Raw genomic sequence first — 18,795 nt, 5'->3', positions numbered from 1 at the left:
GGCAGTGAATTAATCAAAATTCTTCACTGGACTCCGGAGACTGCACACACTCCCTGGGGCTGACAGCTGCCATCCAGCAGCCACCGAGGCCCACAAGGTCAACGAGTCCTAGATTGGGTAAGCCCAAGAACTGGGGAGTCACCAAAGACTGCCAAAAGGCAGCAAAGAATGACCTCCAATGGCACCCTATTTGACCTGACCAGCAGCCTGCCTGTCCAGCCAGAAGGACCAGCTGGTGACCCCCCTCTGAAGCAACATAGCACTGAAAAATGCCTCAGCTGGCCATCGACGGCAGACTCGAGCGCTTGGGGATAGGTATAGCCAGGAAGAGCAAACACCAACTGCAGATGCTTCCTCAAGCTGATGAAGGGTATTTATACCCAAAAGCTTGCTAAGAAGAATTTTTCCAATTATTTGAGTTGGTCTAATAAAGATATTAGATTTACCCAAAGAACCTTGTCTGCCTATGTCCTTAGACATGGCTACAGCTTACACCCCTGTACTTTCTACAGTCATAGTTTATGCATTTAAAGGTATCATTCTTTAAGTTTAGATTGCTTTGTGGAAGCCATTGAAACATTAATATCTTGCTTATATCATATTTGCTTATACCTTCTACCTCCCCTGTGAAAAATGAAGTTTCTTTTCCATCTAGGAGAACTTTTACAATCTTTGAATTCTTTAAATTCTCCTTGGCCTGAAGAATTTGGACCCAAAAGCTTGGAAAGAAATACATTTTTTTGGTACTATTTAGTTGATCTAATAAAAGATAATGCCTCTGGCCCAAGAGCTTTGTTTATCTGTGCATATACTATAATCATTTATGTAAATTTGTATAAGATATTCTAGTTTGGATGATATACTTTGTGATCTGTAGTTTATAGTGGTATCTAGACAGAAAGCGCATGTATTTTAGAAAATACATGCAAGGTATTAGAGCTAAGGCAGTTAAAGTTGACTTTCCAGATATCATGTTAGATACAGCAATTAATAATAGGTCTTCACCTTTTAAGTATACACATATTATACTTGTAGAAAAGCTAAATGAAAAATGGAGTTTTGGGACCCTCTGGCCAGCACTGAAAAAAGTTGAATGTTCGTTCTTCTCATACTCTGTAATCTCAAATGTGGCTTAAGTTACACAATTTAATTCACGTTTAGATTGATAGTTTTTTCAGTAAACTGCAATTTCAACAATTATTAATCTTTTCATAAAAAGGAAAATGGAAAAAACATTTCAGCAAGTTATTTGTGTTCTGGATATGCTTCTGTTCCAATTACAGAATTATTTTTGGGTTTCTAAAGGGGTTGCAGAGGCAGTAACTAATTATCATTCAGCAGGATCAGATTTATATCCGTCTAATTATCTAACATAGTTTCTTTAATATTTCATGCAGAAATTAAAAAGTGATAAAAACAACAGTTATTTATTAACAACTGTGTTTTATCTGTGTATTTGAATTTACATTTTCAAAAGTTTGGGAGCATTCTGTAAGCTACATCTGGGTTTCTAATTGTTTGTTTTACATTTTTAACATAATAACCATGTTTCCTTTTACCTCTGAATTACAGAGGGGAGGTATTACCTCACCTTAATTCCAGTAGAATAAAGTTTCCACCAGGTCATTTTTGTCAATTTTATTTTTGTATGTGCAGTATTTATATTTTGGGAAGTAGGGATTAGGTTATCTTTGAAGGACTTCCAAATTTCAGAGGTACTTGGCAGCAAAGTTGCGCAGCCAGCATTCCATTTCTTAGGTTCCTAAGCTGTTGCTTCTTGCTTTATAGTCAGTGTTATGGAGAGAGCCAGATTGAGAAGATTTTTTCCCCAAGTGAAATTACAGAAACCTGGGGGGTTTTCAACCAGTTACTCAGCATAGTGTGGGTTGCCCTTTTGAGATCATTTGAATATATCTCATCAATTCAGTTCCTTCCCATTGTAGGGCCTTTAGGCACTTTGGTTTCTCCTGTTTGCCTGTGACACACAGCTTAGTCTCCTGGGAACCAAAATATTAGCATCTAAGCAAAGTCTTTGGTCTTAATGTAAGGGTGTCTGGGTGAAATTTAATGGTCTGTAATATATAGTAGATAAGTGTAGCTATTTTAATAGATTCTTTTGGCCTTAAGCCAGTAGTGCTCACAGTTTGGCCCTGTGGGCCAGAAGATCAGGGTTCTGGCCCACAGGGCCAAACAGGGCTCACAGTTTGGCCCTGTGGTTCAGGGTTCATCTGTGGGCTGGACTGGGCCTTGTGCCTCTCTCACATGCCAGAATCAGGCCCCGCACCACCCCCACATGGCCTCTGCCTAACTGAAACCTGATCCTGGCTGGGCTAGGATATCACAGTCCCCAGGGCCAAATGCCAGCACATGGACCAGACAGAAGTAGCATGGGACCCTGGATTCCAGGGCTAGCCAGACAGAGGCAACTTGAGGCACTGCAGTACTCCTTCCCGGTTGGGATCAAGCCACCCCTGCCCCACTGGGACCAGGCTCTGGGGCCCTGCATCGCTCCCACCTCGCCCCTGTGTGCTAGGATTAGGTCCCAAGACACCATGCTTATCTAACGTACAGAGACAAGGCCCTGGTGCTTCTCATAGCACCAGGGGATGGATCTGGCCTGCAGGCTGGGGGTAGAACACGACTCTTAAGCTCTCCAAAACTTTTTGTGAAAGATGTTAGCAATTTCTTTAACACTTTGAATTGTGCCTAGCAGAAGGACCGTGTAGAACAAACTTGCTCTGCACTGGATCCAGATAGTGGGGCTCCTCCTGAATTGGGGCCAGGGCTTGCTGTAGTAGATCTGGCAGTGGGGCTTCATGGGATGCACAGCACTTGCTTGCACTCCTGCTGCTGATGGTCATGTTTAGTGTGGCCCAGAGGCTCCATATATGGCAGCAGGCCCCAGCACTCCCTGCTCACACCCCCAACTTTTGGTAGCTTGATGGGCCAGATGGAATGGCTCCATGGGCTGTATATTTGGCAGCCTGCTGTAGAATATACCTTATTTATTTGAATATAAAAGGACCCAGATAATAAAATCAGCCCCAATAATTAGATTCTGTATATGCAAAATTTATAAATTTGATGTAATTTTCCAGGTGTAGAATCTAATTTGTGGAGATTTGTCTTGAATTTGCCCCACTCCCACTGCTACAGCAGGAAAAATAAATCTGTGGGGGAGGAGGGTCAGGTAGCCCTCTTGCCCTCTGCCCTCCCAACTTCTTTTCCCTGTAGCCCCTCCCCACCTTCCTACTGTCAAACCCTGTTCTCCCTGAACGCATGGAAGGAGCAAATTTGAAATAACTGACCTTGAAATAAACATGCTTGTAGTAATTGTCATGTAGTAGCTAAAGACTTAGTTAATCTAGAATTGATACATTTTGCCCTTTTTCAAACTGATGTAAGTTTAAAACAGGAACTCCATAAAAACACTTTTAAATAGCACAGTGTTCTGGGGTGGTACAATACCCCCAAGTGGCCACGTGGCTCCTGCTTCTCTGGCCCCAGGTTGCCCTCTCTTTTCTTTCACTTGCTATACCTTCATGTTCTTCTTTAATTCTGGAAAGGGTGGCTGCCCAATGCACCTAGAACAAGCCTTGTTATTTCTCAAACTAGTCTTTATAAAAGGTGGGCCCACTTGGCCCATACATGCCCCCAGAGCACCTGTTGCCTTATGGGCTATTCATGGCCTATGACCTCCCCACAGTAGTGCCCATGTCTTGCAGATGATACCAATTAATTATTTTGGTGGCTGTTTAGTCCCGGTCCAATATCTGACCTCCTCAAGCCTCTATGTTCTTGTTCCGTCTTTGCCCCTCTTGGGCTGTAGGTTCACTGGCCCTCTCTCTTGCCCCTCTGATTCGCCCTCTACAGTTCCTGCCCCTTTGGGCTGTGGGCTACTTTGCCCTCCGTAGTGGCTGTGGGCTTCTGGCTTAGTCTCTGCCTCTCTTTGGGCATGGGCCACCTAGCCCTGTCACTGTCCTCAGGCACTGGGCCTCCTGGCCCTAAGCTCCCTCCCCCCACCCTCTCTTTGTCTGTCTTTCTGTCTGTCTGTCTGTATGTCAACTGCAGTCAAGCACCTGCCCTCTGGCAGGGCTCAAGACAGTCACCTGCTTCTCAGATACCACTGGGACTTGCCTGATAGTCCTGGCCCAAACTGCTGGTCATAACTAACAAAAGAATATGCTGTCTTAGCTATAACACAAATTCTGCAGTGCCTTCACCCAGACGACAGCTGTTCAGCTGGCTCTGAGTCGTATTTCCCTCTAAATCAGCAGCATTCTACCTGCCTGCCCCAGGGTAGCCCATGTGTTTGTCAGGAGCTTTCTTGCCTTTCTCCAGCTCTGGAGCTCCTTCCTCTGCACTCTCCAGATTCAAATGGATCACCCTGGCTTGGGCACAGAGTCTGTAGGCTGCCCCAGCCCTGCCCATCTCTGTATTCCTGGTGGGCATGCACATGCATGTGGTGCCACTTGTGTCCTGCTCTCAGCAGCCCCTTGCAGGCTGGAATGCTGCCCGCCTGCAAAGGGAAACCCATCATTTCCTGTGGATCCCAATGCTGTCCCAAAGTCACGCAACCCAGGACCAGGACTTAAGGTTCCCATTCTGGGACTGTCCTGCCCAGTTAGGGATGGGTGGTCACCCTAGCCTGATGGCTGGTCTCCCTAGCAGCTTATATCTGTGGCTGTAGTAGCACCTTTGTCTACTGTAGGTCTCTGCCCTATTACGCAAATAGCTCTGCAATAGATACTCGTAGTTTCTCGTACTCTTTAACTTCTGACTCTCTGTTTGCTTGCAGCCAGCTTATTCAGAGTAGTGTTCCTTCAGCTGGTTGCTGGTGTTCACCTTTCCTCAATGTGCAGCCCTCTGCCTATGCTGCAGTGTTTCCTTGCTGTTTACCCCATTACAGCCAACCCTTATTCAGATGCCTGCTCTCTCTCCTGCATTTTTTCTCCTTAAAGTAACAGGAGCCCTGGGCTCCCTGTTACACCTGTACCTTTACACACTGGTTTTAGGACTGATACGGTTCACATGACAATCCAAAACACACCTTTACAGTTGTACCATCTTCTTTCCCATTACAATTATCACACTATGCTCCTGCGTGCCTGTCACCGTCTTCTCCAACTGTGACAGTCACGCAAAGGACCACCTCTGCTGCCTTCTCTCCAGTCCCCTCCCAACTCCTCCTCCTGATTCCTTAGTCTTTTTTACTTGTCACGTATATATAGAAAAAGTTATTTTTATTTTTTTAAGGAAAATTTCTCTTGTCCCAAGTCAAATCAACCAAACCAAATCAATTCCAAATTTTCATTACTAAACACATAGGCTAGGGACAAACGTTACACATAAGCCAGTTAAGTATAGTTGGAGGGAGAAGTCAGATAAGCTTTCAGGCACAAAGTGCTCTTCCTCAGGTCTGGTAACTTTGTACCTGAAAGCTTGTTTAATATCTCTCCCAACTATACAGTTAGGGTTTTTGGTGTTATCTTTTATTTGACTATCCCCAGGACCATCCTGGCTACAACAACACTCAGAACAAACAGAAAAGACTTACTCTATCACAAGACAGTGCGACTTTTTTCCTTTTGCTGATTCATTTATTTTTAAATAAAAATTTTTCCCGTTACAGGTAGATTAAAAATTCTGTCATGGTTCCATCCCTGACCCTCACTCTTAACCTCACAGAATGGGAAGATTTATTTTATTTTGCTCTTCACTTCTTTCATACACAGTTAGCTAGTGCTGAATATTCACTATTTAGGTGTTTGTTTGTGGGTCTGTTGCACAATACCTCATTGTTTATCTAAGTCAGTCGCCATCTTTTTTGCGTGGTCCCTTGCCTTTGTAAAAAAAACATAGAGATCCGCCTTGTAGAGTAACTGAATCTCTGATCTACCTACCTTTCTGCCTGACTTCAGATTAACATGACTAACTACCAGTACTTCTGTCTTTTGAAAATCATATATTACACTTTGGATTTCAGTTATATACTGGCAATGTTGATAAGATTAGGCCTCAAAGTATATAGATATATTTAAGGCAGTCTTGCTCATCTGTATTTTGCCAAGTAAAATGTACTTAATGTTAAAGGACAAATACATCAACAAAGAGAGAAATTTTAAAAATCGGTAGAAATGATCTAGAATAACACAATTAGCATTTTTATGTTTAAGAAACTAGGAACAATATTTAATATTTGAAATTAGCTGTGGAGTGAGATGTTTGGAAACCATTCCTATTAACTGGTTATATTATTTTCTTTTTCTTTTTACAGTTTGGGTCCTCTGTTTGCTCTGTTTGTGCCATTTTATTGCTCCATTCCAAGAGTGCAAGTGACACAAATATTAGGTCACTTATCCATCACAAACAAAACTTTGGTCTATATACTGGGTTTACAGGTATAGTATGTGCTTAATTTGTTCACTTTTCACTTAATTAATAATTTAGCAGTTACCAGTAATAATTTTATATACTCTTCAACTTCGTAATGTTATCCCTGTAAATATAGCCCAATGAGCTAAAATGCCACTTAACACATGTGGAGTGTATATTTAAGACAAACAGTTCTAAACTCCAAGGGCATTCTGTAATAGAAGTAGAAACTGAGTTAGTATACAAGATCACTTTTGTTTAATTGTCTTCGCGCCCTGTTGTTCTTCAAGAAAAGCTATAAAGTACAAGTTCTGTAATAGATTATGTTGGTTAAATGTTTTACTTTCATGAAATTAGTGATAACTGAACCACAGGATCAACAAATATCTATCCTGATTTTTCTGATTTCTTTTTTTCCTTTTTTCTACTCTTATTTTATAAGTTAATACATTATCACAAGAAGCCATTAAGAATATAGTACTATTTTATAGCAAGATTCTGTTAATGCTTTGACATCAGTCAGGATTTGATTGGATTACATCTCGGTAGTGATATTTTATTCTCATATATAACACTACCATCTGACAATAACACTTTTTAAAATCATGATGTGAAAAACAACAATATTATATAGGACCACATGGAAAATTAAGGGTCAAATATTATATACTCAGTACATGGAACAAAGTGTCCACCAAAGATTTACAAATGAGTGAGTGCTTCTCTCATTTTCCATTGTGAATTATGAAATCCAATGAGAAGATCTGTTAATTTGTATATGTTATATAAGACATTAAATATTGCCAAAATTACCAATGAAGAATAATAAAATGAATAAAGTATGCTTAAATGTATTTTCAAATGACCAGTTCAGAACACTGATTTAAGCCTACTTCTCTAACAATCTACTCTTCATCCTTTTTGTCACTGAGCACTGGGTATTTTATATGTGACCTGTTTGAGCACTCATTCTCTTTTACTCTCTCCGAATACTTAGCTATTTCCCTCAAAGCCATCATGGAGCTCATCTCTTTTTATTTAAAAAAAGACTCCAAATTTTCCCATCAAGTGTTTTCCCACCTGGATCATTACCCTTCCTCCTTAGTAACAGGTTATTACTATTACTAGTTACTCTATCTCTACTGGATCTTTCCTTGTTTTGCTCAGAACTACTGTCATACACACGTTGTAGGTTATTTGTTTGCCTATGAACTGTGACTCACCTCAAATCATTCCTTCCGCAGACAGATACTGTAGAAAGTGGTCTTATGATTCTGGTCAAAAAGATGGAAAAACATAATACGTTTGACAGCTGTTCCACAGATCAACTTCCTTAAACAGTTTATCTGATTTTTTTCAGGTTATTTCTTGGTCTCAAGGGGATTTGTCACCTGTACCTTAACTGAAATTGTGCATCTCTTTCTTGTCTGGTTCAGCTCTTGCAGACTCACTCCACCCCTTCTCTCTTGCTCTCCACATCAAGAGTTTCCCAAGAGAAGGGAAATACATTTTGTCTTAAGTTTTGATGTGCTGTCTGGGCCCTCCCCAGCTGCACACTTCAGAATTGTTCATGTAACTTGTGCTGCCTCTTGGAAGTCTTTTCCTGCTTTCCCTGACCTGCTGAGCCACTTCCTTTCTTTTAATCCATTTTTTAAAAACTGTTTTTCCCTATAGGATATAGCTGACTTCCTGCAAAGCATATTGTTGTACTTAATAACGCAATATGAAAATAAATTGCATGAATATATTGTAGAAAAGGAATAGCTGTCAGAGTTATCATGTTTTTCTATCTCTTGTTGTTCTGGAGTGGGGTCACGGCTAATATGAAACTGAGGTTATGCAAAAATGTGTGGGCCTGATCATTTCCTTCGACGTAATAGATAGAAATCCTGTACACTAGTAGAGAACAGTAAATCAGCCCTTTGAGTTGAGTTACCACCTGTGTAAAAACAATTAGCAGTTTTTAAAATGATAGATTCATATAGATTCATAGAAGTAGGGTGAGAAGGGACCTTGTAGATCTTCCAGTCGGCTCCCTGCCCTGGGCAGGAGAGAAAACGGGGCTTAAATGACCCCAACCCGGTAGATGTCAAGCCTTCTCTTAAAGACCACCCCCCAGGTAGGAGCCATCACCACTTCCCTTGGAAGTTGGTTCCAGATCCTAGCCGCCCTGACTGTGAAGTAGTGCCTTTGGATGTCTAGTCTAAACCTACTCTCTAACATTACTTTTATCTTCTAGCTCTTAACCTCTGGTTCCTACATCTGGATTGTAGCCTTAAGTGGACTGGTAAGTGTTACTATTTCAAAAATCATGTGTGATATTTGGCATTTTTATGTTGCAGCATTTTTAAGCTCTTAAAATAACAGATCATTAAATAACAGCTTAAAATAACAGCCCATTGTAACAAGAGAAATTCACATTCTAGCCTTGCATGCAAAACTCCTAAGGCACTGGCTAGCAGAAGATAGACAGACCGACAACAGTAGTGTCTTCCTTTATGAAGAGATAACCAACTATATGCTGACTAAAATTTGCAGGTTGCTAACATTTAACTCAGTGGGTGTAGTTTGGATGCACATTACAATGAGTATTCTGAATACAGTAGAACATGAATTGTAATATAATGTTTGTTATATACTTTATCCTTTATTCCCACAAGTGTTTTATTCCTGTTGATTTTAACAGATGCTACGTTTTCATTTTAAAAGCAGTCTTTGACTTATAATGACACAAATTGATGTTTTCCTGTCCTTGCAGGATGTGTGTAGAATAGGGGTGGGCAAAATATAGCCCATGGACTGGATTCAGGCTGCCAAGAGATTTTATCTAGCCTTTGGTGGGTCCTTCAGCCCCAGGCACAGGGGGTAGTCCAGGCCATGGTGTGTGCAGCTGTTCCCGCCACCCTGGGCATGCAGCTGGGTTGGCATGGCACACCAGCCAAACTCACTTCCTGGTGGCAGCAGCTCCTTCCAGCTGCCATTGCTAGTCTCTGCTGCCACTGCTAGGCCTGGCCACACTGTCTGGGTATCTCTGCCCATTCACCTGCCACTCACTGCTGGCAGTGGGCGCCAGATAGAGCAAATGGGTGAGGTTTCCTTAGAGACTGGCCCAGGACCCTCACAGGCAGGGCATGCTTGGCTGGGTTCAGACTGCAGGTAGGTGGGGAGTGGAGTCCTGGAGCAGCACAGGCAGGCAGGGCTGGGGCTGGGATCATGGGGCAGTGTGGGGCAGGGCTCAGAGCAGACTGAAGCTCTGTCCGAGGACCTGGCTCCAAGCTGTCACCACCCTGCAATCCCAGGCCCAGCCCTGCCTTCCCATCCTGCTCCCAGATGCCACTCCCTGCCCACTTGTGGGCCCCATCCCATCCACCCAACTGAATGTGCCCTGCCCATGCAGTGTCCCAGATCACTCTCAGTGGAAACCCTGCCCTTCCACCTACTCCAGTAATCTACCACTGAAGGAGTTTTGGTGACCTTTTGTGAGCAGGGCTGGGTGCAGACCTGGCTTGCAACAGCTCACCAAAACTCCCTAAGTGGCCCTCCAGCCCAAGTAATCACCCATCCCTGGTGTGGAACAACCATGGTGCTCTGTAGAAACAGCAAGAAGGTGTGACATTTTTTTACTTTACTCAGTTGAACAAGGTGTGATTTCTGCCTCTCTATTGTGCAGTTTAGTTGAAACATTTGAAATATCAATACGGGTTGCGGTGTTTGAGGTGTGATTTTGTTTTTTTGATCAGCTTTCCCTTTTTTCCTCCAAGAAATGAGACACTGAAATATTTCTGCTAAATTTCTGTGTCCTTGGAATCCGGTTAAGGAGATTACAGCTCCAGATCTCTGGGCCCAAAATCTTAGTTTTGTTAGACTGCCTGGAAGTAGTCAGCTCTCTGGAAGCTAATCAGTGTTAATTTTCAGTAAGCATTCTAAATTATGCCCTTTGCAAATAGGATCAATAATATACCATGAATTATTCCCATATAGAGTTCCTATCTGAACTGCAAAGTGACTTGTAAGCACAGATCTAAAGGCTCTCTAAAGAAGATATTACTATTGTAGTCCACTACAGTATTTCACCATTTCCAAGGATTATGTCAAAATAAGCTGTGAGCCAGTAGAATGACTACCAGAAACAAATACAGTAACAGGCAATGAAATCCATTCAGCAGTTCAATATTTGTATAATATAAATTAAAGCAGGTTACTAAGAAAAATGAATAACTAAATTTCTCTGGCCTGAAAGTCAGCTCAACCCTCAGAGATTGAATGAAGATCTGTGACTTTCTGTGACTTCCTCCAGATATTTTACTCTTCCTGTTACCAGTCCTTCCTGTTGCACAGGTGTTCAGGGGAGAGGCAACAGAAGCTGGATTTAACCTCTTGTATACAGGATTGTAGGCATGTCCTGACATTCTGTCAGACATAACTTGTAGAAAAGTTTCTTCCTCAAATGTTTTTAGAAATACATTATGTCAGTATTTACCAAAAATAGCCACTTTTCTCCAAAATTGCACAGTTAAAACATGAAACCTAGTTTACTTATTTGGTTTAAATTCATTTTCAGAAACAAAATATTTTTAGAATATTTTACATGTTCATCTCTCCCTCATTTATAATGACTCCATAACATTGAGTTGAACATTCATTGTTTTTCAGTACATGTTTCAAAATATTATTCAGGTTTTATCTGATTTATGGCTAAGAAACAGCTCATTAGTACAAGCTGATATTTTCTAATTCTAGATATTTTTGCAAAAAGTAAGTCATACGCAGGAGATGAACACCATAGCACTGATCACAAGATCAGTGTTGCAATTCAGAAGACAAGTACATGTTATAAATTCCAACAATGTCGTGTGTAGCAGAATCATCATGCCTATAAATATAACCAGTGACTTCCTTTTTCTATATAAATTGGAATGGGGGAACAGTTGAGGGAGTAAGATGTTATTGCTTGTTGAATGTTTTAAAATCTGCATCTACAGTGGTTCATAATGTGCCTTTTAGCAATGGAAAATATAGATACTTTATAATATATATTTGCATATTTCTTCAAGGTATCTAATGTTTAATTTTTTCAACTATTTATTTATATATTTGATCACTGGTATTGCTCTTGCTCTTATATAAGTGATAATCATCAATCTGGGTCAGATTTTCCAGTACTGTTAAGCAGAATTGCCCATCCAGAATTCCATGTGTATTTAGATGTTTATAGTGAACAAGTGAGCAATGTGTTATTGGTCATTTATAAAGGTAATACATTTGAGTGTCCAGTTGCATTAAGTAACACAAATTAGGTACTCATGCTGTGCTGTTCTGAATTCTATCTTTCATCAAACTTCTGCTCATGTTGAACATCAAAATGTATTCTACCATTTCTGAACAGTTTTCCAAACATAATTTCTCAAATTTGTTTTTGTAATGCTTTCTGTTTAAGCTGATTCAGTTCACTTGCAGTTTATATTTGACCTTTAAGGTATAGCTGATGCAGTTAGACTGAGTTGAAATAGACTACTTTGGTTTGAAGTGGAGCAGAGGAGGATATTGCTTCATAAGTCACTGTCCCCTGCTTGTAGATTTATGTGGAAACGCCTAGGCAGAAAGTTGTAAAACCTTCTTTGTTCACTCCTGGTGACTTAAGAGGGACCCATCCATGACAAAAATATATGCATCTACAAATATGTATTGATATAACCTCTCTAGGTGTTGGAACATTTTTAAAAAATTCCTGGTACAGAGTGAAATTGGTCTCAGCTTCATTAGCAGTAGATTCAATGTTTCTGTACCACATCCTTGTAAAGAGGTTATATGTTCTACCATAAGAATCATAAAACTTTTGTTTTATCTTCGCCTTCAAATAGGTCTTTGCTTAACTTGTGTCAGTATGAAACATGTGTAAAGGGCAACTTTTTTATGCCATATGATGCAAAGAAAGTTTTTCTTAATATTGCTGCTTAACATTTACTATTAAAATAATGTTTGCTTACCCCTCTCATATACCAATATAGGTTTCTTAATTTTAACTATTAAGATAGATTGCTGTGGAAATAATGACATTACTAAACTTAATAGAAGATTCTGTGCAAGCAGTGGATGTAGAAAAATATTGGCGAAAAAACCTTCATGATGCTGATTTAAATATTTATTTTTAATATTTCTTTCATGGATCTAACTTTGATTTAATTTCTTGTACTTGAATTTATCAGGTGTACACTACATACAAAAATTCTCATGCTGTGGGCTAGAACTGAAAAAATCCCTTTTTGATCCTCCAGTTTTGTATAAAAACAAACTACTTTATGGATAGACAAGCCTAGCTATAGTTTCTTTATATTATAAAATTAGGGAACTGCAAGTTACAGAAACTGATACATCATACACGTACTTTCAACTGTACAAAAATAGACTTGGGCTTTGTTATAGTTACTTTCAGACAGTGAATCTGAGGGCGTTGTTGCATGTTACACTGTGAGGTGCACAAATGTTGATTGGCTTAGTGCTAGCTTGCAGTCAGACAGGGTTCATTAGGTAAATATGATATAGTTTACTCAACTTGAGTTACACATCTGTGGGGAGTGGGCACACATTAATGGTTCAGGAGCTGGGTTATGCAGATCAAGAAATAATCATGCCTGGAGTGGTGTAACTTTGAGCCACATAGTGAGTGCTTTAAATCATTTAATGTGTGGACAATCCGGGGGTTAAAAGCTGCTGTAGCCCCTCAAAATTAATGTATAACAAGGCCCTGCAAGGCTTTTGAAAGCACTTCATTGGTTAACCTAATACCTTGGAAATAAAAGTATTATGTTTAAGTGGGCTTCCCATAAACTATCAAAGCTCCTTAGAATGGCCTGTCTGATTTTTCACTTCATTAAACATACCGTGGCAGGACACCTTTGGTGCCTGCCACTTTAAGGGGCTTAGGCAGGCTGTGAAGCTTCCAGCAGGTACAGTTAGGCCCAGTTAGTCCATCACATCACCACAAGGGGGCCACTGGATTGGATGAGGGCTGCGCAGCCAGGGTATAAACCCAGACCCTAGTAGCTGAGCTGGCAGTTGCATGTAGCTGCAGACTGCAGCTCCCAGAACATCCTGAAGGTTAGGGTAGGAATTATGGGGATGGAGGATTTTTCTGGTCCTGGGTAAGACCTGAAACTGCACCCTGCTGAGGTTGGGTGGTGTGGTGGGGCTGCCTGTGGTGGAACAGTCTTCAGGAAATGCCACACCTGTGCCTCTTCAATGAAAGGTGAGGTTGGGGTCCCATATAGCCTCAGCCCCTGCTGCCTTGTGGGTACCTCATGGAGGGGAAAGGACCACACCACAACAGGGCCCAGGTCCAGTGAATGGGGCATGAGGCATGGTCGAAGCCAATAAGGTGGCCCAAGGGGTGTAAGACCCAGGAGCCTGCTGAGTTGGTGGAGTTGTGGCCCCAGTGAAGGCGGCAGAGAGGCCAAGGTACATCTGAGGACATCTGAGACCAAATATTGCCTGGTAGCTGAGTATAGCCCAATTAAGGGACGTGGGGAGTTGGAAGTGATTTTTTTATGTCATCTACGAGGAATGGGACATGGTGTAAGGGGAAGTTTGGAGCTGTGTATTTTGCCCTTGGCATCAGGGCAACCAAATGGGCAGCCTCCTGCATATAACCCCTATTTTTGGAAGCATCAGAGTTGTGGCAGGAGAGGCAGGACGGACTGCCCTAGACAGATGGGTGGGCCGATGTTACGACCGGCATCGACATGGCGTCTTGTCACACATACACAAGTAAAACCATCGCCAGCATTGATTATTCTGATTGCCTAACATTTCTAATTGTTATACTCTTCCAGGATTAAAATTTGAGGGGCATGTCCAAGCTCATTCAGTCATCACATAGTTCATGTTTCAGGATTCCTTTTATCTATGATGGAAGGGCAGTATTTTGAAGAAAACCGAATGTTTCAGATTTTCTTCCTTTTTTGTGGTCGTAGTATTGAAACATCTATTTTTATATCCAATGAGCATGTTCAGGTGTCTTTTTCAAAGTTTGCTTTTTAAACAGTCTGTATTGCACTCATCTAATTTTAAGGATTCTTAATTTCTCAAGAACTGAATTTCAAACTTGACTTACTTAGACCTACTCTACTAGAAGTTGAAAAGCAACCCTGCTCTGAAGTCTCTGTATGCTGCATTATAAATGACTACGCATAACATTATTTGAGAAATTACAGTTTGTAGTGTAACATGTATTTTGTATATTAGAAAAAAAGATGTTAAAAAAACCCTTATCTGAAGGAAGGGGTGGGCAAAGTATAGCCTGCAGACTAGATCCAGCCTTCCAAGGGATTTTTTCTGGCCCACAGCAGCCCCCTTGGCCCTGTCTGGCTCTGGTAGTGGGAGGCATGGGTGGCTGGTCCCAGTGCCCCAGGCACACAATGGAGCTGGGGTGGTGCGGTGGCCAGACTTGCTTTCTGGCAACCCCTGCAGCCGTGGTTCCTTCCAGTTGGCACTGCCAGTCTCTGCCACTGCCCCTGGGGGTACTGGACAGAACAGGTAGGCAGAGTCTCCATAGAGCCCAGCCCCAGGACCTGTGAGGGCAGGGTGTGTGGCCAGGCAAATGGGTTGGTTCTCTGGGTGGCTGAAGAACGGCAACTAGGAGCAGGATGGGTGGATGGGGCAGGAGCAGGGATCAGGTTTGGGACCGCAGGGTGGAGACAGCATGGGGCTGGGGCCTGGGGCAGAGCCACAGTTCACTGTCCACACACCCCTGCGACACACACTGGTTCTGCAGGCAGGGACATGCGGGGAGCAGATTGTGGCTCTGCTCCAGGCCCCAGCCGCATTCTGTCACCACCCTGTGATAATGATCCCAGCCCTGGCCCTATGTGCATATCCTGCTCTTGGATCCCGCTCACCACCTGCCCACAGCCTCATTCCATCCACCTGGATAAGCTCACCTTGCCCACAAGGTTCCTGGCCAGTCTCCATGGAAACCCTGGGCTCATTGGATGATTACACTGTAGGGCTGGGGTCTTGGGCAGAGCTGTGATCTACTCCCTGCAAAACCAGTGCCTGTTGCAGGATCATGTCAAGAGCAGATTACTGCTCTGCCCCAGGCCCCAGCCACATGCTGTCACCATCCTGTGATACTGATTTCAGCCCTGGCCCCATGTGCATATCCCACTCCTGGATGCTGCTTCCCATCTGCCCACAGCCCCATCCCATCCACCTGGCCAAGCTCACTCTGCCCATGGGGGTTCTGGGTGGTCTCGTGGAGACCCTGGGATCACTGGGCAGTGACAGTGTGGGGCCAGGGCTTAAGGCAGACCAGTGATCTACTCCCTGCATACCCCTGCCTGCAAAACGCCCATCATAGGGTCATGCCGGGCCATGCTCTGCCCCAGGCCCCTGCCACGTGCTGTCACCACTCAATGATCTCAGTACTAGTTTCAGCTCTGCCTCCATGACCTACTCCTGGATGCCACTTCTCAGATGCCCATGGCCCCATGCCATCCACATAACTGAGTGTGGAACACAGTCACTTAGGGAGTTTTTGTGAGCTGTTACGGGTGGGCATGAGTGGGGAAGGGTGCTCACCCAGCCCATGACAACTCATCAAAACTCCCTAAGTGGTCCTGTAGCTGTAATAATTGTCCACTCTGTCTTAAGGCATAAGCACAAGGGGACAGTTAAGATTGAAAGTTCAGATAATATTGAAAACTCAGTTTTAACCACTTTTCCTGGTTTCTGAGTGCTTAATTCTCATCTTTAATATTGCATAATGGTATCTTATCCTTTGACTGAACATCAATATACACAACCTCACTGGATGTTCATCTATCTACCTAAGCTCTTGGTGGAAGAAATACTGTAGTAGTAGTATCTGTGAAGTACCTTAAAGCCCAGTACCAAGTGGATAAAAGACAGTATGCACTTTCGCTCTTAGTTCCTTTCACCTGCTTGGGTAATGATGAAGCATTGTCTCCTGTTCAGAGGCCTTTGGTCTTTGATAGTGCAGTTAACACATGCCTGCAGTCTCCTTTAGTGCCACACAGACCATTTTCTCTCTTTGACAACTGCCTGGTCCACTTGCAGTTTTCATAGACCTTTGGATCAGTGGGTACTTTGGTATCAGTGGCAGCAAACAGATAATGACCAAATCCCTGTTTCCTGTTCCTTTTTTTCATAAGATTCTGTTTCAGCAGGAGGTACTCTCCATGCTAGCCTTGGGAACAGTAAGAAAAAAGTTTTTCCTCCTCCCTTCCCTCCTGTCTCCACTATCTCACCCCATATCTCTGTGGAAAGAGATTCAATACTTACTTACTTTCTGATTGCAGAAAAGAAGGGGAAAGATCGCTCTCCATTTGTACCTAATAAAATTCAAGATGGTAACTGTACCAGGCTGGGCGGGGGGGAACGTCCTAGGGTTGCCGTGCTCTCCCCTAGCGCCCTCTACCGTGCCAAGTTTGGGTTAAAGCACCCTCGTTCTCGCCCGCCATGTCTTGATCTTGTAAAAAGGAAAGGGAGGTTACCTCTTGTCCTCCTGGTCATGGTTCCTGCTACCCTGAGCCTTGTTTATATAATGGGGTCCAAGCACCCCAGCCTTATGGGATATGCATGGCTCCAACCACCCCTGTGCCACACCCCAAGCCTCACAGATCTACCAGACGTTGTTCGGTCTTAGCCGCAGCCCTTGTCACTCTCGGGGCCCTCTGGTGCTTGGGCTTCCTGTGGCCCTTGTCACTCTTGGCACCCTCTGGTGCTCGGGCTCCCTGCAGCCCTTGTCACTCTCGGTGCCCCCTTTGCTCTGGGGCTTCTTGCTGCCCACATTTGGGGCTGGGGCTCCCACTCTATCGTGGCTCCCCTATGAGGCCTCCTCCGTTCCCTAGCCTCACCCGGTCCTCCAGTCAAACAGTAAACAAAACAGAAGCCCCTTGGCTATAACATAACTCTAAGCCATCTGGCTCCAACCTTTCTCGCGCCACATCAGAGATAGTTTAATAGTTTCTAGGGTCAGCAGGGACCTGAGCAGATCGAGTCCGACCCCCTGCCATGGCAGGAAAGAGTACTGGGGTCAAACGTGTACCTCTAGCCGATGTATGTGTGAGTGCAGGTGGGTATGGGCCAGGATGTCAGCCCTGACTCTCAAAGGGATGCATGCACACAGCTCTGGTGAGAAGGCAGGTCCAACAAGTCTACAGCTGGTAGGGAAGTGTTGGATGAAATTTTTGGAGGGGTTGGGGGGGCGGGGAGAGGAGGAAAGAGTTAAAAAAAAGAAGATATATCAAAGCAAAAGACTTGCCATGGGAGCCCGTTCTCAATAATGGTTGCTGGGAAGGTTGTCCAGGGCCAAGGCAGAATTTCCCAGAGCCACGGTCAGGGCACTTCCCTGGAACACGGAAGACCCAGGTTCAAGTTCCTTTTCTGTGTGATATAGGGATTTGACCTCACCAGCCAAAGCGTGAACTGCATGGACTGGCTTCCAGCCAAGGCATCTTACAACTGCACTGCCAAGTGGCTGTCTCACTCTCACAGTGAACAGGCTAGGAAAGCTCTACCTCAATGTTAACTTCCCTATGCTAGGAGAATCCAAATGAGGGGAGACAAGGGGTAGTCTCCACTCCTGTTTGCTGCCAGGGCAAAGAACAAGTCCCACTGCATAGTGCAGGTATGGGCTAAAAATTAGACCGATTTATCCAGTCTTGCCCACCTGCAAAACATCTGTGATGCAGGTAAAGGGCCTTGGACAAGATATCTCTCTTCAGAGGGGAGAGTGGCACCCAGAGATCATGAGGATGACCACATTTGAGCTGGGCCTGAATTGGAATACTGCATTCAAGTACTCAACAAACTGTATAGGTGACCCTTCAAGATCTGGACCCCATTGAAGTTCATATTTCCCAAGCAGGCCTGAAAGGAGTCAAACTGGAAGTGAAACCCCCTACTTCACAATACTGCTTTCATTTTTTGTAGTTACCAGAGTGTGCAAAACTATATCCACATGCAAGGGGTGTGACTTTGGCCCAGATGAACCAAACCAACCAGAATCCAGCACCTGGACCTGTTCTCCAGAGCCCAGTCTATATAAAAACATAAGCAGTGATCTACTGGGTCAGACCAATGATCCATCTAGCCCAGCACTCTGCCACTGACTGTGGCAAGTAGTAGATGGTTTAGAGCAGGGGTGGGCAATTATTTCAGTTGGTGGGCCACATAATGAATGTTGGTGAGCTCTTGAGGGCCACACACAAAAAAATCTTTCAGAAGGTATCATTTTAACAGATTACAGATAAAAAACAAATCGTGTACTGAAAAATCAAACATCTACTATAATTTAAATTTTATTTTAAAAAATAATATTTGTCTTGGTAGTTTTTTTGAGTAGTATATATAGAGGCAATTGTATTATAGCTCAAAATAAAGTTTTACTCTTGTATATTG

The 18,795-nt window shown here is 43.1% G+C and overlaps 1 protein-coding gene across 1 annotated transcript in view; it reads left to right on the top strand.

Annotated features, from left to right (window-relative positions):
- The window catches only part of UBAC2 (UBA domain containing 2), a 144,006-nt gene that overhangs the window by 72,579 nt on the left and 52,632 nt on the right, over positions 1–18,795 (top strand). The window contains exons 5-6 of the mRNA XM_019528490.1: positions 6,278–6,401; positions 8,615–8,662. Coding sequence (XP_019384035.1) covers positions 6,278–6,401; positions 8,615–8,662 — 172 coding nt within the window. The remainder of the gene's footprint in view (positions 1–6,277; positions 6,402–8,614; positions 8,663–18,795) is intronic.

This window comes from Crocodylus porosus, unplaced genomic scaffold (genome assembly GCF_001723895.1).
Source record: "Crocodylus porosus isolate Cpor-Errol unplaced genomic scaffold, CroPor_comp1, whole genome shotgun sequence".
Lineage (NCBI taxonomy): Eukaryota > Metazoa > Chordata > Crocodylia > Crocodylidae > Crocodylus > Crocodylus porosus.
The sequence above is the reverse complement of the archived record's forward strand: the minus strand, read 5'-3'. Positions and strand labels throughout refer to the sequence as shown.